This window comes from Opisthocomus hoazin, chromosome 1, assembly GCF_030867145.1.
Source record: "Opisthocomus hoazin isolate bOpiHoa1 chromosome 1, bOpiHoa1.hap1, whole genome shotgun sequence".
Lineage (NCBI taxonomy): Eukaryota > Metazoa > Chordata > Aves > Opisthocomiformes > Opisthocomidae > Opisthocomus > Opisthocomus hoazin.
Window position 1 is genome coordinate 21,039,693 of NC_134414.1, and position 26,786 is coordinate 21,066,478.

Here is a 26,786-nt window from a genome sequence, read left to right on the forward strand (position 1 = left end):
CAACTTTTAAATTATGTGCCATTAATACCCTAAACATGCAACACTTCTAGCTAAAGCAAATGTAAAAAGCATTCAAAATAATTTTTTTAACTTCTTCTCTTTAAATGAAATCCCACTGCTGCAATACTTATGCTATACTTGACTGTAATTCTACCTTGAATAGTTTCAGTAATCTCCTTATCAAAGTGACAGGGAGGAAAAAAACCAGCACACTAAATAGATTTCTTGATATTGGAGGTGCTGGTCCTTCAGAGTCTTGGCAGATTTACGTACGAGTAGGTTTGCTCCAAGAATTGCTAAGGAAATGGCAGCAGTGTCTTCGCAACAAGTCCTAATATATTTAGAATACTGACTGGGGCAGCCCTAGCAAAGTATTAAAGTTAGCTGGGAGCATTTTGAAGGCATACTGTCCTAATTGAAACACAGTCTCCAAGTAAAAGAAAATCTTCCAGATATTCCAGGTGTAGTTTGTGTAGACAATCTGATGTGAAAACAAATTAAGACTTTATTTTGTAGGTTAGATAAGTAACATTCCCCCCCTAAAACACAGACAACAGCTCTTGCTTCTCCTGAACACTGCAACTCTCTAACACAGACCAACAGCTTATTTTATATATGCTCAGTACTTTCATTACTAAACAACTGAGGAGCAGCCTCCTTAATATTACTTTATTTAGCTATAATACATTTAACTGCTTATGTGCATTTTCTACTGGAAGCCACCGCAGACTGAAATCAACAGTTCAATAGTTCAAATCTGTTCTTGTTTTACTACAATGCTATAAATCTGTATTTAAAATAAACAGGAGATTCCTGAACTGTAGAAAAAACATGAGTGGTTTGGGCACCAAAGATCAAGCCTCTGTTCTTCTGCCATATATGCATAAGAGAGGTAAAACTGGAGCTTCAGTAGAAAAAACACCAATAAGCACCACCTGCAGAACTGCACCATTTTGTTATTACCAAAAGTAAACGCGTATTTTTTTTTAAATTAAAAAAATCTGCCATAAGAATGCAAACACATGTGAAACAAGGCAGCTGGCAGACTACAAAGAAAAGAAGAATGGAAATCAAAACACCCTGGATATCAGGAATATCACATGCAGCACAGAATACCACTACTATTTTGGGTTGCTTGCACTTCGAAGTAGTCATGGAAATTCTGGTTTGCTATGCATGACTTCTTTTAAATGGTAGTAATTTTCAAAACACCTTAAAAATACTCTACAGATCCTCTTATGTCACAGGAACACAAGACAAGAATTCTGTCTAGTGCTGAAATAAACATTCATCTTATTAAAAGGACTGGATGATGCCTTTCTTCAACAGTGGATAAAGTGCTACACAAAATAAGACAACTGGGACCCAGAAGAGAATGTTCACCTAAAAAGTAGTAAAATTCAAAAAAAATGAATGGCTGTCTAAAGAACACATTTGGTTTCTCCTGGTACAGCCATGACCAACAGAAGATCACTACATTGCAAATGGTAATTCAAAGATGAAGAAGAAATGATGCTGCTGTTCTTCAGGAACTGTAATTTTCTGCATCATGTTTGACACAATTTGAAAAAACATTCATAGTTCAATAGCTCAAACCTAAGAACAGGTTTGAAGCACTAATTTCAACACATGACTGTGAGTGGAGTCAATGAAAATAAGCACAATTCAGGAGACTTAAACAAGGTATAAATGCAACAAAAAAAAAAAAAAAAGGAAAACAAAAAAACCAAACCAACCACCCAGCCACTGGCAAAAGTTGGAGTCACACAAGTCATCCAAAAGAACAACGAGAAAGATTTCCCAGTTGCACCAGAGAGTTCTCCTAGAGCTTCCTGGAAATCCAAAATTCAAAATTCAAAGTCCTCAAAGTGAAGGGAAACACTGTAAAAGATTAAATAGTAACTTCACTTCTAATATTACCAAACAGGCTATATACATAAGAGGAATCATGTGCATACATCACTTGTTCAATGTAAGCTCCTAGGGCAGCCTAGGTCTCTGCATCAGGCTAGAGTAAATCAGAGGAGAGTCTTAAACAAAATATTGGATTTTTCCTGGAAATAAAAAATTTTGTAGAAGACTGCTAGAGAACATGGGAGCCAGACAACATTGCACTTCCGGTTTAAGACATAATATATGTTGGTCAACAGAATTAGATGAAGCACATTGGGGAAGGAAGTAAAGTAAACAGAAGATTACTTCAGAAAAGTAAAGGAACAAGAAAGGTAGGTAGCAATGCAGCATTTCAGGGCAACAAACCGTAGTAAAGGGATATTTAGAGAAGTATTCACAGATGAGGTTCAGATTACCTCCACCACAGAGCCTCTGCCATCAACAAAATTCTAGATCCCATTGCAATACTAATGAGGAACAGAAGATAATAAGGAATGCAAGACAGTTCAAGAAATCAACACCTCAGCTTCAAAGACATTAAATAAGTGCTTGAAAGAAGCAGGGTCTAAGAAAAAAAAGTTATTTTAAACATTCCAACCTGCTCGTGCAATAAGAAAAGCCTAGTCACTAACAACTCATGCCCAATTGGATGCTCTTCAAGCACTACACCCTCCCCTTGCTGAAGAAAAAAACACAAGCACAAAGTGGAAAAATGAGGGGTTATTTTTTTCACCTTTTTCACACCTTTAAGGGGAAGTCTATGACACCTTTATTCAAGTTGTAAGTCTAGCACATCAATGCACCGTGCCATTATATTGCAGTTCTGAGACAAAGAGACCAAGTTACAGATGGTCACCCTGTCCCTGAATCTTCGTTTCATTTTTTGCTGTGTTTTATCACATCCTTTACATGACTTTAAAAGCATGTTAAAACAGGATATATTTTCACCTCTAAAAACACCAGTCATGAAAGGAATAAGATTTCTTTGCAACTCCTGCTTCACCACAGCGTCCTTTCAACATACCTCAAAACAGTTCAGGAAGTACAGAAACCTAAAAACAGGCAAAAATATTATCCAGCCAGAATTGTGTATTCCTACTGAAGTAAAATGTGATATGAATGTAAGTGGGAAAATCCATTCAGCGATATTTTCTGCCTCAAAAACAAACAGAAAACCACTAAAGACATTTAGTCTGCGATATTGGAATAACAGCAACGAACATCCGTGAAAGTGTTCATGGCCAGGCTGGATGGGGCTTTGAGCAACCCGGTCTAGTGGAAAGTGCCCCTGCCCATGGCAGAGGGGCTGAAACTAGATGATCTTCCAACCCAAACCACTCCAATCCAAACCATTCTATGACTCTATGCTTCTTTGCCAGTAGCAATGAAAAAAAATGTAAAGGGCATAATTCCTTAAATATGCTTATCCCTTGAATCCTACAAATGCCAAACATCAATGTGTCAGAACTGAAATAAACTAAAACGTAGCTTCTACCACAGACTAGACAGTACTCTTCAACTGCTTCTATAAATATTGGCTTTTTTGAAAAGTTATTTTAGAAGAAATTGAAATTCTCTTTCAAAAAATTTGTACTCTTACAGTAAGATGCCCAGTGTGTTCTGCCAATTGCATTATTTGGCTATAACAAAATCTCTCCAAACAAATCAAAGGAGAACTGAAAGAACAAGAAGAGAGTGTTCTCCAAAATGCCAGAAGGAAAGCAAGTAATCATTTAAAAACTGATTTCTTTCACACTTTTCTTCTTCCATACAAAAGACAGAGCTAGCACAAACGCAAAGCAGGAACTATGCTGATGTATTAGATTAACTGGAAAGCTGCTGTTCTGCACCAGCTGAAGTATCACACCTGTTAAACGTGAAAGCCCATGCATTCTGGAAGTTGGGAATTAAGTTCCCTCACTGTGCTGGACGCTGCACAGAGATTGGGAAGAAGCAGGTAATCACCTTCATCTACCAGTTTTAAGTTGGGATGTTCTAAAAAAACATCACTGAACTGCCTAAAGTTAATATAAGGAATTCAGACATCTATCAAGACAATGCACCTTACATCCTTGTTTCTACCAGACACTGGCCAAAACCAAGAGCTGACCTAAACTGATGCTCTCCTACAACAGATCATCTCCACAGCCCCTTGTCTTCTCTTTTCCATTTCACTTCTCTATTCTGGGCTCACCTGCCACATTCTTCCTTCGCACGCGTCCTCTATTTTCCAACTTTTCCTTCTCTTTTGGCAAGCACTGGTTAACCAGAGAATACACAGGACTCTTAGCACCATGTAAAGTGACATAGCCATTGTACAGCTGTGAGGTTTCTACCATCCACCTGACAGGGGATCCGTTTTCCACAACCAGGAGGCAGTTTTGGTTTAACCAACAGGGACAGCGCCACAGTTTTGCTTGCCCTGGCCAAGAAAGGCCTGTAACACACTAACATTCAAACAGCAGTCAGGGAAGGCATCCAAACTTCTTTCAGGAGCAGATTAAAAAAACATCCTTTGGGCTCTCTTTTGGACAGATATAATGTGTGCAAACGTGGCCAAAACCCAAACCAAGGAGACAGATCGCTAAGGTTTCAACACAGGAATTCAGAAAGAGATCAGCATCTGCCTATGTATAAACGAGAATGACTTGAGAGAGGGAAAGATTACAACATTGCACTTGCTGATGAAATCCTCAACATTATCATTAGCATGAATAATATGAATATATTACATTAATAATTTCATTATATAAGATTCTTTTCATAAAATAATGTCTTTTTCATTTTTTACATTACTGAAGCCATCAGGCACCTTGGCACGGGGCTACCTCCAAGAGCAACTCTTGCAGGTCTGTGTCAGGTACACTCCAGGGTCAGTCTCATTTTTCTGCCACGTGCTCAGATTGCTGGAACTGTATCTCATAGCTTAATTTTAAACTGATTCTGTTTTTCTTATTGCTACAGTGAACCCCCTGGAGTGTTATCCACTGCTGGCTGCCTACACACTCCACCCGAAGTGTGCTGCGTGTTGTGTCTCCTGACTCTCCCTCTGCTGCTATCACTTGCTCTTTGGATGTGCCCTGTGGAAAGCAAGCCCTACTAACGAAATTTAAATCTTTGTTATACTGAAAGGAAACCTCAAGAGACAAAACTAATCATCAGGGATTATTCCTACTTAACACCCTGAGTACACTTTTCTGCCCTCTTCAAATTTCCTCCAAAATTTGGGCATGAAACAGGAAATTCCATTAAACACATATTAGCATGGTAACAATATACTTGCATCTTTCTAGTGTGGGTTATTTTCAGCTTTTTTTGCATGCGTACTTTTCTGCTCATTTTCTTGTTCTATTTTATATGCAACTATTGAACTTCAGCTTTTCCTGTTTTCTCGCTAACACAATCATAGTTAAAGTTGCTTCCATATAAGCTAATCAAAGTGCATCTGCTTGGAAAATTTACAAAAAAACTCTATAGATCATATAAAACGAATTAGTTTGGTTTTAAATTGCCATGGCAACACTAACGTCTTCAACTTTAAATGACAGAGTTAGTATTTGTGGAATGTTGTACTCACAATATATTTTGGGAAGCTGTAATAAAGAAGAATAACCTATTATTTTAGAATAGAAACCTAAGTGACATATGAATACATCTCATCATATTTAAATTTATTCACCATCCAGAACTTACTGTTTAGAACAAAATCACCTCAGAAAACAGTCTTTGTGATCTCAAACAGCATTTACTCAAGCCAAATCAAGGCAGAATTTTATTATGTTTATTTTATTAGAACTCTGATCTCCCTACGACCACAGACATCTGAATTTATAGGTTTGATCCACCATGTAAATCAGCATATAGGCATTTCCCAAACCTATCATCCCAGTGAAATAAATACTATGTTAAACACATAGTATCAAAGGATTTTAACATACCAATGCACAGAGTGCTTTTACAGCCTATGCCACTGACAGGCAAACATTATGAAACACGTTGACGAGCAAAGTAGTTCAGGATTACCTCTGAGCAGCAGAAGTCAAGCAACAAGCAAACAGCAGAGTACTGCTCCATGGTTAAGGACCACGCTCCTTTTTGCTTCAGTTATTTGAAATGAAAACTGTAGAATTTTGCTGTAAGTAGTTATTAGGACGGATAAAACTATCTATGCAAGTCAAGAAATGAAATGTAAGAAAAAAAAAAACCTTCAGCCACAGAATTCTGATGTGAAAAGTGCGATTAGCATCTAACTTTACAGTTATCCCTGGCCATAACTTATATGCCTAGAAAAGACTGTCCTGCACTAGTCTATATTTGCAACATATCTTGTAATTTTAACATAATTAATGAAGAATGCCAAATGCTTATGCAGTCATTTAATATGGGCTGCTTCTATACTGTTCCTCCTGGTCCAAGGTTTTCTTTCCTAATCCAGCTGTTACTGCTGTTGATTTGTTTCCACATGCAGGAATAGCTTTAACTTTGTGTTAAGTAACACAATATGCACAGAAAGTTGTTTAGTGCATTGAACCGAAATGTAGCAGAACACAGAACAAGGTGTTGAAAATTATTTTCTCTTGGGTTTTCTTTTTTTTTTTTTTTTACAGCAAAACATGCACATGCTTAGATCTCTACGTAAATGTAAAGAGCAACCGCGCACCAGAGCTTTGTTAGTTCTATCACGCCAATTATATGCTGTGCTAGAATGGCTTCACCATGTGAAGAAAGAGAAGAAAAAGGTTTATTACACAATGCTAGCAGCAGCAAGATTCTGTGTTTTTCACTTCAGCTTTTTAAATGTTTCTACACTATTATTTTGGTTTATGGTGATGGAAATGTAAAGATGTGCAACAGGCACGTTTGCACAACCAGTAAAAATGACAAGGCTGAAGGCAATATTCCATCTTACAAACTTCAGCATCAAGGAAACGCAACTGCAAATTCCCTTTTTGCAAACCTGTAATACCAACATACCTCCTTACTAAATCCACAAATGAAGGTCAGCATTACTAATATGGTTCTGTGGTTTTCACTGCTTAAATTCATGTTGTGGATTACTGCAGAGATTTTGAAATAAAATGAGTTTATGGCCAAAATTTAAATGGTGTGATGAACCACACAAACTTTCTCACTTTCTTTTAGTAAAACATAATAGAAAAAAAAGTCTTAGTAGAACTTCTGCGTGCAAATGGAAGGTAATTTCTATTGAGGTAGTGTTCTAGAAATAAGTCTCTATACACCCACAAGCATCTATTGACATAAGTGAAAGAATTACATAAGTCTTAACAGCATGAATTTGGGAAAATTGAACACTTACAACAGTCAAGGGCAGAAGGAACTACAGACAGGGTACTTAAAGCTATCAGCGATGAAAAACTAAGACTTCACACATTTTTTACTCTGAAACTGGCATGGAAAAAAAACCCACGGTTTTCAAGTATTTTGTATTTTGTTGACTTTTTTGTATCCTATAGTCATGCTTCTGTAGCAGTGAAGAAAGTAAAAAGTAGAAATACAGTAACTTCAAACAGTCTGGGGTTTTTTTAGGTGTAACCATGAAATACGAAAGAATCAGGCTTTAAGGCCTGCTTTTTGTTGGGTTTTTAATTTCTGTTTTAAAAGCTTTTCCACCACTGAAAATTAAAGATTTGGGGCTTTGTCATGATGTTGGCAAGTCTGACATAATACAATGCATGGGATGGCTGGGGGAGAGGCTGTCTTTCAAACTGAGATAACGGACATCCACATCAGCCTGCTGTGAATAGAAGTCAAAAAGTAACAGGAGATAAGACCCTCAAGGACAACAAAAAGAAGAATGGACAAGAGGGGAATGATAAATCGGCATTTGCTTTTCATCTACATTTAAAATATAGGCTTAACAGGCAAACAAGGAGATGGCATTTTCCCTCCATCTGATCTCACTGAGCTCTTGAGAAAAGGAAACTTTACAGGTGGGAAAGAGACTTGTAAGGACAAGCATGACTTGATCACAACAGATGTTTAGTTTGTGAATCTGAGTGGGAGTCAGGCATGAGGTAACATCATATAAACCTTTATTTGCCAATGGGATTAGACAAGTTTCACGGACAGAGATTTTTGGGCCTACGTACTGACGTTTCTTCCAAGTCTCATTTAAGAAAGCAAATCCTTTTATGAATTATCTCTTTCCATTTCAACATCCCTATCTCCCTGTACAAAACTGCAATTACAACATTATCTTCAGAGATGCATAACAACTAGCCTATATATCATTTTAAATACCATTAAAACACTAAATGTCAGGGAAGTAACATTCATGTGGAGCTGAGCACTCAGCTTTGCAAAAGCTGGAAAATATGCTGGTCTGTCTTTCTCGTTTCATTCCCGTTCGTGAGAGCAGTGCCCATTTCCTCCATCCTCAACCGCTGTGTGGCTGGAATTTCCTTCTTGGCATAGTCTGGGAAAGTAATAAAAGCCCTGGGAAAATCCATGAAGGAAATCAAAAGTTCTGTAGTCTATGTACTTGGTGGTAACCACAGCTGGCCACAGCCACAACTGCATGGGGAATTACACCGCTGGCTGGTCCAACACGTCACAGGAGCAGGAGCAAACACGCTGCACAGGACTGAGGTGAGGAAGGCAGAGAAGGGTTGGGCTCCTCTGCTCACAAGGGTCAATTCACACTGGATTAAAGGTGGCAATAAGGGTGATCACACTGCAAAAGCGAAGAGTTGTAAGGACTGGAGAGCCACCTTGCTGCCATACACTGAACATTCACTGGACTGAACAAGATACAGACAATATGGAAAAATATAATCTGACCATAAGACAGAAGCTCTGAACAAAAAAACATGAGACATATAGACATATTTGGCTCTGTTATAGTAGCAGAAGCTTCTTAAGTTTGTAGTTTACATTTTCTTTCTACTTGCCTGAGCAGACAGCAATTTTAAGACAACTAACAAATGCAACAGATCAAAAAAAAATTATTTTTGGTAATCCAAACAAATTTTGGGTTGTTTTCCATTCTGCTGAAAAGAGGCATCCAACTGAACCTAAGGATGAGCCACCCAAACATCTGTTTTCCTGCAAATCATGCTGGCAACGGATTTGACATTAAAACTTATGGAAGCAAAACCAACACTGGAATTAGAAGCAATTGTAAAGTACAGATCCTTATAAGAAGGTTGTGGTAAAAATATACCCTACATTTCATTCTTCAAAAGCAACTGCCTTGTCTGCAGTGGCTAACTCCTCCTATCCCAGTAGCCACTCCTAGGAAATCACAACAATCACTCAACAAAAGCAGTTCAGACTGATATTCAACAGAATTTAAGTGGTAGGATTCTCCCTTCTCTTACCCTAGGTAAGATACGATTCATAGACTTTCAGCAGTTTCCTCCTACCGCTCTTCTGAAAGATGACAGATTCTTTTTTGCGGACAATATTTCCACTTGTCAAACGAAGGCACAAAGAGAAAGTAATTCGTATACATCAAATTTGTGTGTTACGTTATCAAGCTACTAAAACTGGCAAAAGAGGTTAGGTTGCCAGACTTCCTGCTGGACGTAAAACACCTTGCTGAATCCATTTAGGAGAGATGCAAGATTTGAAGATTGTCTCACTGAGCCCCACATCACAATGCAGATAACTCCACGTAGTATAGATTTATAAAGTACATAAAGAAACCATCTAGAATATCTGTGATCACACAAATTTTTGAGACTGCTGCCAACACTTCAGCACTAACACTGATCTTGTAACGCTGTGAACAAGAATGCGTTCAACAGACATGGAAAACTCAGGATGCCTAGGAGCCAGTTTCTTCATTCAGGATCAAGAAACAATCACCATCTGGGGAAGACCATCGCATTTCATGGTGACAAGACCTGGGAATCACAGAATCACAGAATGGTAGGGGTTGGAAAGGACCTCTGTGGGTCATCTAGTCCAACCCCCCTGCCGAATCAGGGTCACCTACAGTAGGCTGCACAGGATCTTGTGCAGGCGGGTCTTGAATATCTCCAGAGAAGGAGACTCCACAACCTCCCTGGGCAGCCTGTTCCAGTGCTCCGTCACCCTCAGAGGGAAGAAGTTCTTCCTCCTGTTCAGACGGAACTTCCTGTGCCCCAGTTTGTGCCCATTGCCCCTTGTCCTGTCACTGGGCACCAGTGAAAAGAGTCTGGCCCCATCCTCCTGACACCCACCCTTCAGATATTTGTAGGCATTTATAACGTCCCCTCGCAGCCTTCTCTTCTTCAGGCTGAACAAGCCCAGTTCCCTCAACCTCTCCTCGTAGGGGAGATGCTCCAGTCCCCTCACCATCCTTGTAGCCCTCCGCTGGACTCTCTCCAGTAGCTCTTCATCCTTCTTGAAGTGGGGAGCCCAGAACTGGACACAGTACTCCAGATGAGGCCTCACCAGGGCAGTGTAGAGGGGAAGGAGAACCTCCCTCGTCCTACTGGCCACACTCTTCTTGATGCACCCCAGGATCCCATTGGCTTTCTTGGCAGCCAGGGCACACTGCTGGCTCATGGTTAACCTGTCGTCCACCAGCACACCCAGGTCCCTCTCCGCAGAGCTGCTCTCCAGCAGGTCCACCCCAAGCCTGTACTGGTGCACGGGGTTGTTCCTCCCCAGGTGCAGGACCCTGCACTTGCCCTTGTTGAACCTCATCAGGTTCCTCTCTGCTCAGCTTTCCAGCCTATCCAGGTCACGCTGAATGGCAGCACAGCCTTCTGGTGTATCTACCACAGCTCCCAGTTTGGTGTCGTCAGCAAACTTGCTGAGGGTACATTCTAACTCTTCATCCAGGTCGTTGATGAAGAAGTTAAACAAGACTGGGCCCAGTACTGACCCCTGAGGGACACCACTTGTCACCAGCCTCCAACTAGACTCAGCGCCGCTGACGACAACCCTCTGAGTTCGGCCATTCAGCCAGTTCTCTATCCACTTCACCGACCACTCATCCAGCCCACACTTCCTCAGCTTCCCTAGGAGGATATCATGGGAGACTGTGTCGAAAGCCTTGCTGAAGTCAAGGTAGATAACATCCACGGCTCTCCCTTCATCTACCCAGCCAGTCATGCCATCGTAGAAAGCTATCAGATTGGTCAGGCATGATTTCCCCTTGGTGAATCCATGCTGACTATTCCTGATAACCTTCTTTTCTTCCACTTGCTTCATGATGGCCTCCAGGATAAGCTGCTCCATCACCTTACCCGGGATGGAGGTGAGGCTGACCGGCCTGTAGTTCCCTGGGTCCTCCTTCTTGCCCTTTTTCAAGATTGGAGTGACATTAGCCTTTCTCCAGTCCTCGGGCACCTCTCCTGTCCTCCAGGACCTCTCAAAGATGATGGAGAGTGGCTCAGCAATGACATCCGCCAGCTCCCTCAGCACTCGTGGGTGCATTCCATCGGGGCCCATGGATTTGTGGACATCCAGATCACTTAAGCGATCCCTCACACAGTCCTCCTCAACCAAGGGAAAGTCATCCTCTCTGTAGGCTTCTTCTCTTACCTCCGGGGCCTGGGATTCCTGAGGGCCAGTCTTAGCACTGAAGACTGAAGCAAAGAAGGCATTCAGTAGCTCTGCCTTCTCCGCATCCTCCGTCACCAGGACACCCGCCTCATTCAGCAGTGGCCCCACGTTGTCCCTAGCCTTCCTTTTGCTGCTGATGTAGTTGAAGAAGCCCTTCTTGTTGTTTTTGACATCCCTTGCCAGCTTCAATTCCAGGTGAGCCTTGGCCTTCCTCATTGCATCCCTGCATGCTCTCACTACGTTTCTGTACTCTTCTCAAGTGGCCTGTCCCTCTTTCCACATTCCATGGACCTTTCTCTTCTGCCTGATCTCTGCTAGAAGCTCCTTGTTTAACCATGCAGGTCTCCTGCCTCCTTTGCTAGATTTCTTTCTCAGGGGGATGCATTGCTCCTGTGCATGGAAGAAGTGTTGTTTAAAGAGCGACCAGCACTCATGGACCCCCCTGCCTTCGAGAGCCCTGGCCCACGGGATTCCTCCCAGTAGCTCCTTGAAGAGGGCAAAGTCAGCCCTCCTGAGGTCCAGGGTTTTGATCCTGCTTATCACCCTGCTTCCTTCACGCAGGATCCTGAACTCGACCATTTCATGGTCACTGCAGCCGAGTCTACCTCCAACCTTCACATCCTCCACCAGTCCCTCCTTGTTTGTTAACACGAGGTCCAGCAGTGCGCCTTTCCTTGTTGGTTCCTCCACCACTTGCATCAGAAAGTTATCATCGATGCTCTGTAGGAACCTCCTGGATTGCGCCTGCCTAGCTGTATGGTCTTTCCAGCTGATGTCAGGGTGGTTGAAGTCCCCCATGAGAACCAGGGCCTGTGACTGTGAGGCTGCTTGCAGCTGCCTGTAGAAGGCCTCATCAACCTCCTCCTCCTGGTCAGGTGGCCTGTAGTACACACCCACAGTAATGTCACCCTTATGAGCCTGTCCCTTAATTCTAACCCACAAGCTTTCAACTCGTTCCTCATTTGCCCCCAGGCCAAGCTCAATGCATTCCAGTTGCTCCCTCACATACAGAGCAACTCCCCCACCTCTCCTTGTTGGTCTGTCTTTCCTAAAGAGTCTGTAGCCATCTATGACAGCATGCCAGTCATGCGAGTTGTCCCACCACGTTTCTGTGATGGCAACCAAGTCGTAGCCGTCCTGCTGTATAATGGCTTCCAGCTCCTCCTGTTTATTGCCCATACTACGTGCATTGGTGTAAACACACTTGAGCTGGGCTGTCAATCTCACCCCTGGCCTTGGCACTCCAAGCCTAGGCTCATCCCTAGTGAGCTGGGCAATATCCCCTTCCCCCTTCGAACCTAGTTTAAAGCCCTCTCAATGAGCCCCGCCAGCTCGTGGCCAAGAATTCTTTTCCCCCTTTGTGATAGCTGAGCTCCACTTGTTGCCAGCAGGCCCGGTGCTGTGTATACCTCCCCATGATCAAAAAAGCCAAAATTTGACCGATGGCACCAGTCCCTGAGCCACCTGTTAACCAGGTGAGTTTTCCTGCCCCTTTCAGTGCTGTCCCCTGCCACTGATGGGATGGAGGAAAACACCACCTGCGCCCCTGATCCCTCAACCAGTCGCCCCAGTGCCCTGAAGTCCCTTTTGATGGCCTTGGGACTTCTTTCTGCTACCTCGTCCCCGCCAACCTGCATTACCAAGAGGGGGTAGTAATCAGAAGGCCGCACCAGACCAGGGAGTTTCTTCGCAACATCCCTAACCCGGGCCCCAGGGAGGCAGCAGACTTCCCTGTGGGATGGGTCCGGTCGGCAGATCGGGCCCTCTGTTCCCCTCAGAAGGGAATCACCTATGACAATGACCCTCCTTTTTTTCTTAGTTGAGGCAGTCGTAATTCTTGGGGCTGTCTGACTCGTTCTAGGCAACCCCCTGGATGGAGCCTCACCTTCACCCACATCCTCTGTGGCCGGTCCCTCACATTCCAGAGCCCCATATCTGTTGCTTAAGGGCAACTGGGCAGGTGAGGGAGGCCAGGGGGAGATTCGCTTGCCACCCCGAGCAGGGACCCGTTTCCATTCCCCCCCATCTCTTAGGCCCCCTCTTTCTGCTCGGTGGCAAGAGGGTTGGGGGTCATCTGCTTTCTGTGGAGCCGCCTCCTGCTGCCTGGGCCTCAGGGAGGGAAATCACCTGTACAGAAACTACAAAAAGCATTTCAGATTTTAACAGAGAAGAAGAACTGGCATCTATGATGCTTCTCTTTATGAAAGCCAAAGATACCTTCAAAACCTAAATGTGACATTGCACGGGACCGGAGGACTTCAGTACCATGAACTAAAATTCGGACAACTAAAAATCCATTGCAACAGTAATTGACAAAAACATCAACTTTGGCCACATGCTCCAGCACACTTAGCTAGTAAATTAATAATACGGCCCAATCTTAAAAGATTCATCAAGAGCTAGCTATTCATTCAAGAAGCTTGTTCTAATAAAATAATGTGATGTAGTGCATCTTTACTTAGTAACGAATACGAAACACAGTACACAGCGTCTGACCCAAAGCTTATTGAAATCAGCAGGAACTTCAGAGCCTTCCCAAAATGAAATAAAGCAATTGCATAAGCCAGGACACACAATACATTCTTGTAACATTATTACAAAATCTTATCCTTAAACAAAACAAAACCAAAAAAACAAAAAGCAAGAAATCTTTAGAATGAAACATACTAAACTGAGCTGCTTGCTCTAATCCAGCGTGATCACTTTGTGTTGCAGAATCAATCTCCAGCAATGGCTAAAGCATATGGGGAAAAGCATAAACAAAGCACACGGAACTGATACTTCTGCTACGCACTTGAAGCTCTCAGCATTTCACTATGGAAATCCTGAGTCAAAAGCCTATCTAGATCTCCCTATTTAACATTTACCAACTAAACTACACTTCACAAAGTTGCCGTATCTTTTTTCCTCCCACTCACAATTAAGGCCTCCATAGCATCTCATGCTCTACAGTACAAGTTCTACACTTTCCTTCTCGCTGAAAAAAAAAAAAAAATCACAAAACCCTCCTTCATGTTACAACTCTGCTCTTTAGCGGTGCGACCACTTTGCATATGAGAAGTGAAAATAGTTGTTTTCTATTCAAGCTTTCTTTATGCTAACCATGTGTTCTAGTCTATCAGCTGCCTTTCGCCCCAGCCCAGGCTGAAGAGATTTTGCATGCTTAGGTTTGCCCCAAACGGCCACCTTTCTGTGCCTTAGACCACAGGGGATGCTTTACGAGCTCGGGCAGCATTCAAGCTGTGGGTGCACCATGGGTGCACTGTAGTAGCTTTATGTGGTTTAAATTGGTCCTAAATCCTCTTTTTTTCCACAATCCCAAAAATTCTGCTTCTCTTTTTAATCACACCAGCACTGAGATGATGTCTGCAGACTCGCAATGACTCTCAAAGCAAGCAGTAACAGCCTCTTGCGGTTTACGCACAGTTATGGCTTCACTCGGCTTCACGATTACCATCATTCTGCATTCATCAGCCCCAACTCTCATCTGAATTTATTGCCTCGATACCTACGGTAGGATGTCTTTCTCCTTATTTGAAAGGTCTATAGCATAATCTCCTGTGTCTGAGCTAGACATCTTAATTTCTTTTATACCCATCATGTCTTTCAGACGGCATTCAAAATAGGACAGATGACTCACACCACTAAAATATGTACGTCTTTACAGCAACTCTCTAAAGTGAATCTTGGGAATCAGTTCAGATATAAGTTTCACAATGTTAGAAAAATCCCAGCTTTGTATTTTGAAATTCTACAATTCACAATGTACAGTGACCTCTATTTTTGACAGTGTTAAATAATTATGTCACAATAACCAACTGTCAGGTCATAAAGTATCCCTTTTATGCATGTGGTGAACAGAAGAGATTCCTGATGAATCCACTGGTAACCTCTTTTTATTATAAAAAATAACCATCTCCTCCTGCCCTCTGTTTTCCTTTTAAAGACTGCCATTATACTTGCCATCTTCCATTCCTCAGGATGAATAAAGATTACACTCAGCAGTTCAGAGTTCAGCAGGTCACACCTCACTTCTTTTAGACCACTTCAGTGAGGAGTGTTCGGCTCTACTCACTCATTATTCATGTCAAATTCAAGTTTCTTATTAACAGGTTTCTATAAATCTGAGCTAAAAATAATTTCACTGACACTGTTAACTTCAGTTAGTTTTTCATTTATTCCCTGTAAATAATGGCTCATGCAAAAGAATCACTCTGACCTCATTTATAGAAGATATTAACGCAAATAGTTCATTAGTTTTTCTGCCATGCACTTCATCTTTCCGAAATGCTCTAATTATACCTTGATCAGGTTTTTTCAACATCACAGTCCTACAAGGTTCTTGCTTCCAATGAGTTTAACTCCTAGTTTTATGCTTTAGTCAAACTCAAACTAATTATTTAAAGTAATTCCCTCCAGACAATTTTTCCGTCTTTCTTATCAAAGCTTACATGTAAGCCTGCTAGGTTCATGCTCTTTTCCATTCTCCTTACTTGGACATGCCGAGTACTATTTCAGTAATGGTTGGGTTCTGGATTTGACTTTTCTTTTAACCTTCAGAAGCTCTTTGTTCTTCTGTTCACCCACCCTTGGATTTATTTAAAAAAAACAAACAATTCAATAAAATTTTATCCCATTTTGGGAGGGTGTTCACTCTCTTAGAATCTTTTCATCAGTGGCATACATGTGCAATTCACACTGAGTACTCACAAATTGCAAGCATTTTCTCTTTATGTACTCATTTTATACTTTCACTAAACAGACTCCACATTAACTTCTATAAAGAGGCAGCTATGAAGAAAACACTATATTGCATTTTCCTCTACTCTATGGATGCAGCACTTCAGTTCCCAAAGGTCAACCTCATTTCTACAGAATCTTTGTTTTCAGAACAGCTCCATACTGAGCCAAGGCCATTTCTGCACCATTCCTAAATGGATCAAATGTCACCACTGTCCCAGAAATCCTTAGAATGCAAGTAACCAGCATCTTCGAGGAACTGGCTGCAGGTACAAGAACACTAACCAAAGATGTCATGCATACAGAATTTGGTTTTCCATTTTGTCCAAATTCAATAATTATAGCTCTGTACCTAAACTTATTTGTACCTTCTAGCAATAGGTACAGACGGTAGAATGGGAGATGAGGCGCCACAGAAAGGAAGTAATGGGATATTCAGTCCAGTTCCCAATTAACATAACTATCCATAAAGCAAAAGCAGAGAGAAACCCCCGGTAAGGTGGTACCATAAAAACGTCCAAATTGCTAAAGGCCAGGAAAGTACGCAAAGGCTGCATCATCAGAAACGTGACCTGTTCTTACACACTGTCTCCTAAGCACTCGCTGTTGAACACCAAATACTGTGCTGAGTGAATCTCTCGTATAGCTGTTGTTGCGTTAAGTGTCTCTGTCATCTAGAATTTGGATAATTCACAGCATTTCAAAATTGAATAGAGAAAAAAAAAGAACAGAATGAAAAAAATACACAGAAAAATTATCAGAATTTCCCTTTGAAAACTTACAGAACCAACGCATATAAAAACCTTTGATCTCCCTTCAAGGTTGCTTGTCTTCCTCGCATTAGTAATTATTTAATATAATGTCAAAAACACAAAAACTAAACCAAGGACCGCTGAACATGCTCCAAGAGTCAAACATTACTTCCAGTTTGAAGTGAAAAAGCTTGGAATCAATAAATACATAAATACACAAACAATACTTTTCACAAAGTTCAGAAATTTCAGGGGCAGGCCAAGTACATTACTGTATAAATGCACAAATTTTTCTCAGAAAAATCCAAATGGCCTTTCATTTGAGTTTGGAAAAATCAAAGCAAAAAACTATTTCCATTTTTTAAGAGCATTCTCCACTGTGTCTTCACACGGGCACTGCAAACATTTGCTATTACTAAACTCAGGAAGCTCAAATTAGCCTGGTTTTATTTTCACATTTCTGAAAAGAATCAGAGCACAAAATACACTCCTGTAAACTGTTTAGTGGAAGCAGTCACATGAAAACATCAGACTAAACACAGGACAAATTGAGTACATTAATAATAAATTTCATAAAGACATGTTAATATTGATTTACAAGCTCACCTTTGATGCCCAGATAAGTATTTTTTCTAAATTCTATTCCACTTCTGTTTTAATATAGACACTCGTACACCCACACCTCCCAACCACCATTTTTCACGAAAGTTACCTCTTCTAAAGAAAATATTTAGTGGAGACAAGACAATACAGGATCAATAAGGTCCCTGAGAAAATAGCAACCATTTCTCTTTGTTATGCTTACTGTCACGATGGGGACAGTACAAAGTTTTATTGTGTCTTTACATTTTCATTTACTTGTAAATGTCTGCATGACAGATACACTAGTTAATCAGTGCTAATACAGGTTTTGAAGCAAAGTGCTATGTGTTTGGATTTGAGTTTTTTTGATAGGAAGGTAAAAAAGGAAATAAAATACTAGCCACAAGATGTGTTTATCTAACTGAACCCCAAGGGCTTCATTCATCTAAGTATGGCAGTGGGAGAGAACAAGAACTTCTACCAGAAGCAGCTGAATGAGAAGATGCATAAACCACACTACTTTCTAAAGTTCTGACAATCTCTCCATAAGAACTTCCTGCCAGATGGCTTATAACACCAGGTTAAATATTTTCTACTGGGCACTGTCATGGCTTTCCCAGTTCTTTCAAGTATCACCTGAAGAAGGAGAGTTTTAAAAAAAAAAAAAAAACCAAACAAACTGAAAAAACAACCACCACCAAAACCTACTCTCCGGGATCTTGTCTGCCTTCTAGGTAAATGGAAAACCAAATTTTGTCTGAGATGATACTAATTCCACGCTAACAAGCTTTTTCAAAACCTGCTCAGCGGTGCCCAAAATACTGGAGCAGTAACGTAGTAAAATTTGAACCATGTCATAGAAATTATATGTCATAGCTACTGGAAATCACCTCTGTCAATCACTTCCATATCAAGCACAGAAAGTATCCTTTATTATTCAGTTTACATGACAAAAAATAATCACTCCATTTGCTCTGCAGTATCTGTCTGTGAGCTGGTCACCCTTTTAAGTGGAATCATTCATGGAACCATAATGTAACAAATCCGTGTGGCCTGTAAGCATAAATTATCTCATTATCCAGGACATCCCAATGGAATTTCAGGTAGTTTGCTTCAAATCTCACTGATTCTTGTAACTTCTAGATGGAAGAGACATTCTAAATAATAAGAAAATGCTGCTTTTATTGATCACTAATTCTGGGGAAACTGCTTTGTTGGGCATAAGTAACCTATTAATGTATGACACACTTTAAAAGTGTTCACCTCAAAAGTGTCAAATTCTACAGGCAGAGGAACAGCACAATCACCGCTATGAAGGAACTGAACGCCCCACATTTCCTGCATACCTACAGGTTTCCATTACTTTGAGAACATTTATCAGCACCATTTTACAACAGACTTGATTATTATTCAACACATTCAGAACTCCCAGCGAAAACCCAACATACCTAGAGCACTGAGGCCTCACACCCTCCTTGATATTTCTAATACTAAAATGCTTAATTAAAAAGCCATACACACGACACCTTACCTTTGACGCCATACGCATGAACAGTGAGTTTTGATCCTCTGCTGTTCTCATCTTCTCATTTTTGATCAAATCCTTCAGGTTCATACTATCATCATCCTGAAAATACCTTACTCTTTCTTTATCTATATGAGTAGGGACCTGGAAACAAACATATTGAAAATAAATACTAACCTAGTGAGAAAGTTCAACTATAAAATTCAGATCCTAATAATTTCAACAAGTTTAAAGAACCACAAATCAAGCTAAGCACATCTGAAACAACTGGACTTGCTGCTTCATTTGACCTCAGGAAAAGAGCATCTTCCTCTTTCTTCAACTGCATCAGTAGGTCTAAATAAAAATATAGCTTCTTCCCACAATTGTCATATCCTTTATACCCTTAAGCTGTTAGAGCTACAACATTACCACTCAGGGAAGATGTACAGTAATTCACTGAAACAGTTTATCAGCTCACGAAAATGGAATCTTCCAAAAGTAATCTTCATTATTTACAGAAGCTTTTGAATTGTCAAGTCACAGACACTACTGAAAACTTTTATACGAGTGCTACGTCTGCTGGGAAATGTTGCCATCTCAGAGTGCACAAGAGAACAGAGCTTGTCCTTTAGGGCAGGACTAAACTAAGGAGGAGAACGAGCAGAAGGAATGGCCATTAACGTAAAGCAAGATGGCATTTTCCAAAATGGAAACAGGAGGATGACAACTAATTCCTCACCCTCTTGTGCCTTTCACTCCTCCACAGCAGTGTTATACACTGATCTATCCTACTAATCACAAACATACTTGCTAGAAATATGAGGCATTGTTATCTCTTGTCTCAAGCAGATCAAAACATTTGTTTATTTCCTGTTGCAACCAAACATCCTCCAGCCTCCAAGCTTTTCACTGTTCTCCAAAGTACCTTGTTGCAAAGATTAGGTCATAATTTTTACTACCAACAGTAGCAGTATTTTTGATCAGGAGAAAAGGAAAATTAGGCCCCGATACCCAAGTATCTCGCCAAATTCTTTCCTATTTTGGAAAAATTCACCTCTGCTAATCTTCATTATTTATATAACTTTGTGTAATATAAACTACTTAGCTAAGAGACTGTGATAATTTGAAAAAACTTACTTTTCCTTGAATGTGCATTTAAATAAGCCCTAAAGTGATCCCCAGGGAAACACGGTCTGAAAATAAGCTTAATATATGCTTAATAAATATGTACTCTAACACTTAATTGTAATCATCTTCTGAAAGGAACTTTTTAACTACCTATTGACATTCTGATAAGACACTCAATTATGGCATCATAAAAGTAGAACTACAAAAATCATTTCAGAATTACACTTTAATACTCACATTTGTAAAACTTACCATCTGTCGCTTTCTCCGTCCTCCTTTTGGTTCCTGTGGTTCAGCTGGCGTGGTCACAGGCCATGCCCTTCCACTTTGATCTGTTCTCACAAGGACCACTTGTTCATCTTCTTGGCGGCTTGAAGCCTGTGTCAGGTTTTAAGACGTATTTTAAAACAGATGATACAGACAAAACCAAAAGAAATGCCTAATCTACACTAAATAAATCTTTAATATCCTAAAGATTAAATAACAGATTCTTTACATTTTGCTTTAAATTTCATTAAAATTCAAAGCACACAGTATTACCTTACACAAGGTATTCTTTTCCACCTTCAAAAAGAACAGAATATTAAAAACTTCCTCACCTAGTTAAGTGCAGAGATGACAAATCCTTTCCAAAAGGAACCAAGTTTGTATTCTTGGTTCTTTCTCATAAAGCTTCATCCCCAGAAGAAATACAATGCTTCTGAAGATTTACATAGATAATACTGAATTAATACACACCACCACCATTATAACGGTGTATTCCTGAAAGCCGTCTGAAAAGCTGTAACACATTAGCACTTCTCAGCTTTTTGTGAATTGGGGCTGTTGGGGCTTTTTGTGTTTGGTGTATTTTTTTCCTTTCAAAACTTGGCTCACAAACTAGCCAGAATACTGATCTAACATGATGTGTTGAAAAGCAATAACTAGACTTTTCTTTCCTACACTGCACCTACCACCTGTACAGATCACTTTTATCACAATGTAATACTGAAAGTTTTTTGATCTTGACTCTAGGATATGCAGAATAGGAGATACAAATCGCTCAACACAAGTGTGTGTCTCTATGGTGGAGAAGATTCAGAGGAGTAGATATACATTGATTATTTAGGTCAAATTAAATTATAGACTGAGGCAGAAATGACAACGTTTAAATCGTCTGTTAGTGTGTTGAAATATATGGAAACAAAACCAAGGATTTACCTGATATATACCAAATGAGTCACTTGCCTTTAGATGACAAACTCATTCCGTCTCACATAAACTACACCTTTATTTAATCACCGATTCTACATAACAAAAGAAATCTGGGAATCACGAGGAGGATATATTCCAAACCTGACCAAACCAAGCTGTCCAGGTGCTGGAAATGTGAGGTAAGAGGCACACACAGGACAGGGCAACAAGGGAAGCTTTCACACACACACCCTCGGTCCTCACGGTGGCACAGAACCACCAGTTCATGTGCTGGAAGAGCAACGCAGCACGGCACAAGCAATCCAAATTTTGAATACACTGAGAACAAGTACTGATATAAATGCTGAACAAACAGAATAGGAGAGTTGCTCTACTGAATTTTCTACTTGTAAATTCAAAAAAACCACTCTAATCAGGGATGTAGAAGTCAGTAGCTGCCTTGGCTGCAGCAGCCACGAGATATTGAAGTTTAAGGTTCTAAGGGAAGTGAGGAAGGCAAGTAACATAACAAAGAAAAAACCATGGATCATAGGAAAATGGACTTCAATTTATTCAGGGATCTGCTTGGCTGGGTCTCATGGGAGACGGTCATGAATGACAAAGATGCCCATGAGAGCTGGTTGGTCTTCAAGGACAACCTCCACAGAGGATGAGAAGTGTCCATTTGATCTGCAGTTTGGCTAAATTAGGAACTTCTAATGAAGCTCAAAAACAAAAAGGAAGCTTACAGAAGGTGGAACCTAAGACAAGCTGCCCATGCTCTCTAGGCACGCAGGGATAGAATTAGGAAAGCCCCATCTGAAGCTGAAACTAGCAAGAGATGTAAAGAACAAAAATAAGGGATTCCGTGAGCATACTGGATATCCTTCTACAAGCAAGGATAACACACGTCCACTTCTGAAAGAGAGGAAAGACCCTGTGACAAAGAATGTGAAAGAGGCTAAGACACTCAATACCTTGCCAGTCTTGACCAGCAAGGTCTGCTCTCAGGCTTCTCGGGCCCCAGTGCCTAGCAGTAGAGTTTGGAGCAGTACTACCTGCAAGAAAGAATGATAAACTAAAGCACCACCTAAGCAAACTGGAGACATGCTAGTTTATGGATCTAGATGGTATGCATATAAAGCTGGACAAGAGGTTTCTACCTATCACACCTGAAAAGTAGTGGTGATTGGTGGATCCCACTGGAAAAAGGTAAATGTATACAGTCACATTCAAAAAGGTGATGAAGAAAGACCTGGGGAACAGGATGACCATCCTTACCTCAGTCCCCAGAAAAATTACAGAACAAGTCCTCATGGAAGCCCCTTCTAAGAACAAGCACAACAGGAAGGTGAGTGGAAACAGCCAACACAGATTTGCAAATGGCAAATCATGCGTGACAAATCCGCCCTCTGCAGTAAGATGACTAGTTCAGTGCACAAGGAAAGTACGGGGAATGTTGTTTACCTCAAAGTTTGCAGGTTTCCAATGCAGTCTCATAGTATTTTTGTTGCTAAATTGGCAGGATATGTAGACTGCAAGATGGGTGGGAAATTGTCTGGATTACCAGGCTCAAGGAGTAGTTGTCAAACTTCAAAGTCTCACTGGCACTCCTCATAGTTCAACTAGCACATTGTTACAGAAATCATTCCTCAGGGGTTGACAGAGGGATCAGCACAACTTAGCTTCAACACCTTGGACAATGGAACAGAATCCGCTCTCAGCAAGTTTGTTTGCTGAGACACCAAATAGGTGGGATGGGGACACGGTTGCTAGACTTGAGGATAGGGATGCCATTCAGAGGGAGCTCAACAAACTGAACAAATAAGCTGACAGGAACCTCAAACAAATGCTAAGAATGGCACCTGGGGACAAACTCAGGCACTGGCAAGGGTTGAAGACAGACAAGGGGGCAACTCTGCAGAAAAAAGACTTGGGATCCTTGGTTGACAGCAAGTCAAAACACAAGTTTGTGAGCCAGCTAATCACATCTTGAGCTGCACTTTTCATCTTGTAGATTATACGAAGTAGTAAGAATTCTAGAGGCCAAAATGCTGCCCTTAAACATGCATATGCAACTTATTACACCAATTTACTACCCACAGAAGAACTGCAAAAAAAGTAATTTTCAAAAGATCCCATAAACTAGTAAGATTACAGAGCAAAATGGGCAACTGAAAGAAGCTCAAAGCATTCACTCTCCCCAATCTGCTCTAGCTCTGGACAAAATAAAGTAGAAAAATATTCTGAAATAACTCTTTTTTTTCAATGATATAAGTATGTGGCGTTCAAACATGCTTGAGTGAAATAATCAGTTTTTTCAAATGCTAAAAAAATACATAAAGTTAAAATTTCCCCCCTCCATAAAACTAAACAGAAATTAATTTCTTCTAAATGTATTCTCAGATTAACTTCTTTGGTATTATCAGCTAGAAGTTTTTCAGCAATTTTCTACTCTGTATTTTCATATTTAACATTGTTACAGATACCAAACACTCTAAGCAGACTTCTTGTGTTCTCTATATAAAACATAACACAACTGCTTATTTACAATGGATATAGAGCGTTGCAAGTCTCCACATTGCCTTTGCTTTCCTTGTAATCAACAGGTATCAGCAAGAAATCTTTTATTCTTAGCAAAACCTGGTTTGTTTACTGTTACTATTGCAGTCAACAACTTCTAACCTGTTCTCTTTAATGAGACAAATAGAGCTAAATGCACATCCTACCAGCTACTTCACAACTACTATAACTTGACAAAGCATGGAGACATTTTTATGACCTATAATCTAAAAAAGTTGACTATGTATTTTTTTCAATACGCTTATTATAACTGGGGTAAGAGTTCAAAACTTCTAAACAGGAGCTACCGGATCTAGAAATACTGCAATCAGTCAACTGAATCCTTTGACATACATACATCTTTTATTTAAACTGAATAAAAACCAATAGGAAACTAAAGGTAAACATTTCGTCATTTTCCTTTCATTCTGTCTGTCATCATTCTGAACACAATTATTAGGGGCAATACTGGAGTTCACAAAGCACCATGTCCCAGAACTAACAGAAGACAGGACCCAGAATTAGTCCTCTGGTTTGAAATGCAAGTTTAAAAAAACTGAAACTTGAAAGGCAGATCACTACTATAAAAAAAAGCGCATGCCCTTTCTGCTTTATGCTCCTAACTTCTACTTCAGTTGAAGAGAGAAAGAGGAAAACACACCAACAAATACCGTATTAGCTATGACTGACAGTTCTTCTGACATTATTTTTTACAAAGAAAACCAGAGTAGCTGTGAACCCATTAAATGTCAGATATCAGAAAGAATTTCACAGAGTGGTCCTTACCATTAGACATAGATACATATATAGAAGGTTAATATTAAAGCTACTGGTAATATTGATTTTTCCTTATCAGAACCCAATCAGCAAGCCGTCAACTGCCTGGCTTCAGTTCAATCTGTCAGCCAATGACAGATGACTGGATAATAAAATCACTACCACTCGTATGAGCACAGAGGAAACCCCTCAATTTCCTTGTACAACAGGAACATATTGCCAGATAATGTAAATCCTTATTAAACCAGGCACCTTCAGAACTGTAAGGCCACAAGCAAACACTTGCCTCAAGGAATTACCTTCAAGTGAGGCCATCTTCGTTGGGACAGAAAAGTGTAATCCTAGAACTCCTAGTCTACCCTTCAGCACTTAAGGTCTTGGGGGCACCGAAGTTTTTCTCAGTGGAGTTCTGGAGTCATATTGCATTATTCTTCTGAGCATGCCCAAACCTGCTCCCATTTTGCCAGAGATGGGATGGCTTAACATCTATTCCATATCCAAACCCAATCAGAATGCCTGGACTAAGCACTCTTATCCCGAAGTTTTATCCCTGGTTGATTTAGTTCAGCTCCAGCGCTCATTAAGACTCTTGAGTTGGTTACAAAGGGCTGCGATCACAGATTTAATTCAGAAAAATAGACTCTTTTGTAAAAATATTCTAGAGGAATATCATTCACTCATTTAACGTCAATGCAGCTCAGGAAGATTACAAATCTATCTCCCACGACTCCTCTACCCACCAAGCAGAGAGAGGAGAAGGAGGGGGCCTGGAATACCTGTACAGCAGGAGTGAAGAATAAACATGGAGCACAAATTAAGCCGGACAGAATTTATCAGCATGGACAAAAAATGGAGTATTATCACATAGCTCAGTGATGAAGGCTATCCCATGGATTCCAGTCCTTCAGACAAAACACCAGGGAGCAGAATGACTATATCTATTTCCCAGATGACTGCTTACATACTTCATTACACTTTAGCTACTCCAAACTCCAGTTCTAGGTACTTACAGTTGCAGCTTACACTACCGTTGCCAGGTGCCTACAAGTAAAGCACAGGAGTGCTAAGTGCCATTCCATATCACTCCTTTTTTGCACCTAGCCGTCAGTCTTCCCACACCTTCATCTGCTCCCACCAACTATGTTCTCATTTGGAATGGAAGTTACTACCCTTCCAGCTGACAGACGTCCGTTTAGATGACAGACGTCCTGTCAAGTGTAAGGTCAGCTCGGTTACCTCCAAACAGGGACAACAGTACATTCCTACTTCATAGGGGTATTCTCAGACTTCAATAAAGATATATATATACACATACATAAAAATTTTAAAAGGCAGAAATTCTTCACCAGAAAAATAAGTATTAAACTTTCTGAAAAGATTAAGAATAAAAAAAATAAAAAGCCTGAGAGCTTCTTGATTACACTACAAAGATGTTTAGTTAAATCAGTTGATAAAATTAGAGCAAATAATGGGGAGATCACTAAATCTGGTCATATTACGACAGCCTTTGTCAAATTTTATAAACAACTTTATTAATCTCAATTTGAAGCTGTCTTCCACCAAACAACTGATGTCTGCTTTGCATCTGCCATCCTTGCCTAACGAAAGTTTGTCCCAGAAACCTCAAATAAGTCTGAAAATTCTCTAGATACTGAAGTACGCTAGCTTCAATGGCTTAATTATATTTTACCAAGAAAAGTCACACAAAGGTAGAAGTTACGGACCAAAAAGCTGTCTAGATAAGCCAAACTTCTCTCTTCTGTATCACCAAAGGCAAATCTCATTTTGCAAAGCAAACCAAGATGTCCAACACTGGTCTGGCTCCAGTAACAATAATGCTATTTTCAGAGAATATACATACAACACTACTTATTGCCAGCACCAGCCAGATACCTGCCTCAGCTGTTACTTTTTCACAAGCTAAGGGGTTTTCTCACTATTGGGAGGGGGAGACAAGGTGATTCATCGTAACAGGAGAAAAAAGGTGTGTGCCTTCACCCCACACTTGCCATGTTAAAGGTCAAACCTGGCTAGAGACAATCAGATGGGACACTGTTTTCATGTCAACACTATTCTGTTCAGCCAGGTGTGAGACCTAGTTATCGCTACAACATTAAAAGCACTGTTAATTTGAGAACATAACAACAACAACA

At 40.5% G+C, this 26,786-nt stretch overlaps 1 protein-coding gene across 2 annotated transcripts in view; it reads right to left on the reverse strand.

The window, feature by feature from the left end:
• CWF19L2 (CWF19 like cell cycle control factor 2) overlaps nt 1-26,786 on the reverse strand; it is a 97,459-nt gene that overhangs the window by 13,862 nt on the left and 56,811 nt on the right. For both annotated transcript variants that reach the window (XM_075418279.1, XM_075418271.1), the window contains 2 exons: nt 20,374-20,499; nt 19,018-19,155 (listed from right to left, as the gene is read on the reverse strand). In XM_075418279.1, coding sequence (XP_075274394.1) covers nt 19,018-19,155; nt 20,374-20,499 — 264 coding nt within the window. The remainder of the gene's footprint in view (nt 1-19,017; nt 19,156-20,373; nt 20,500-26,786) is intronic.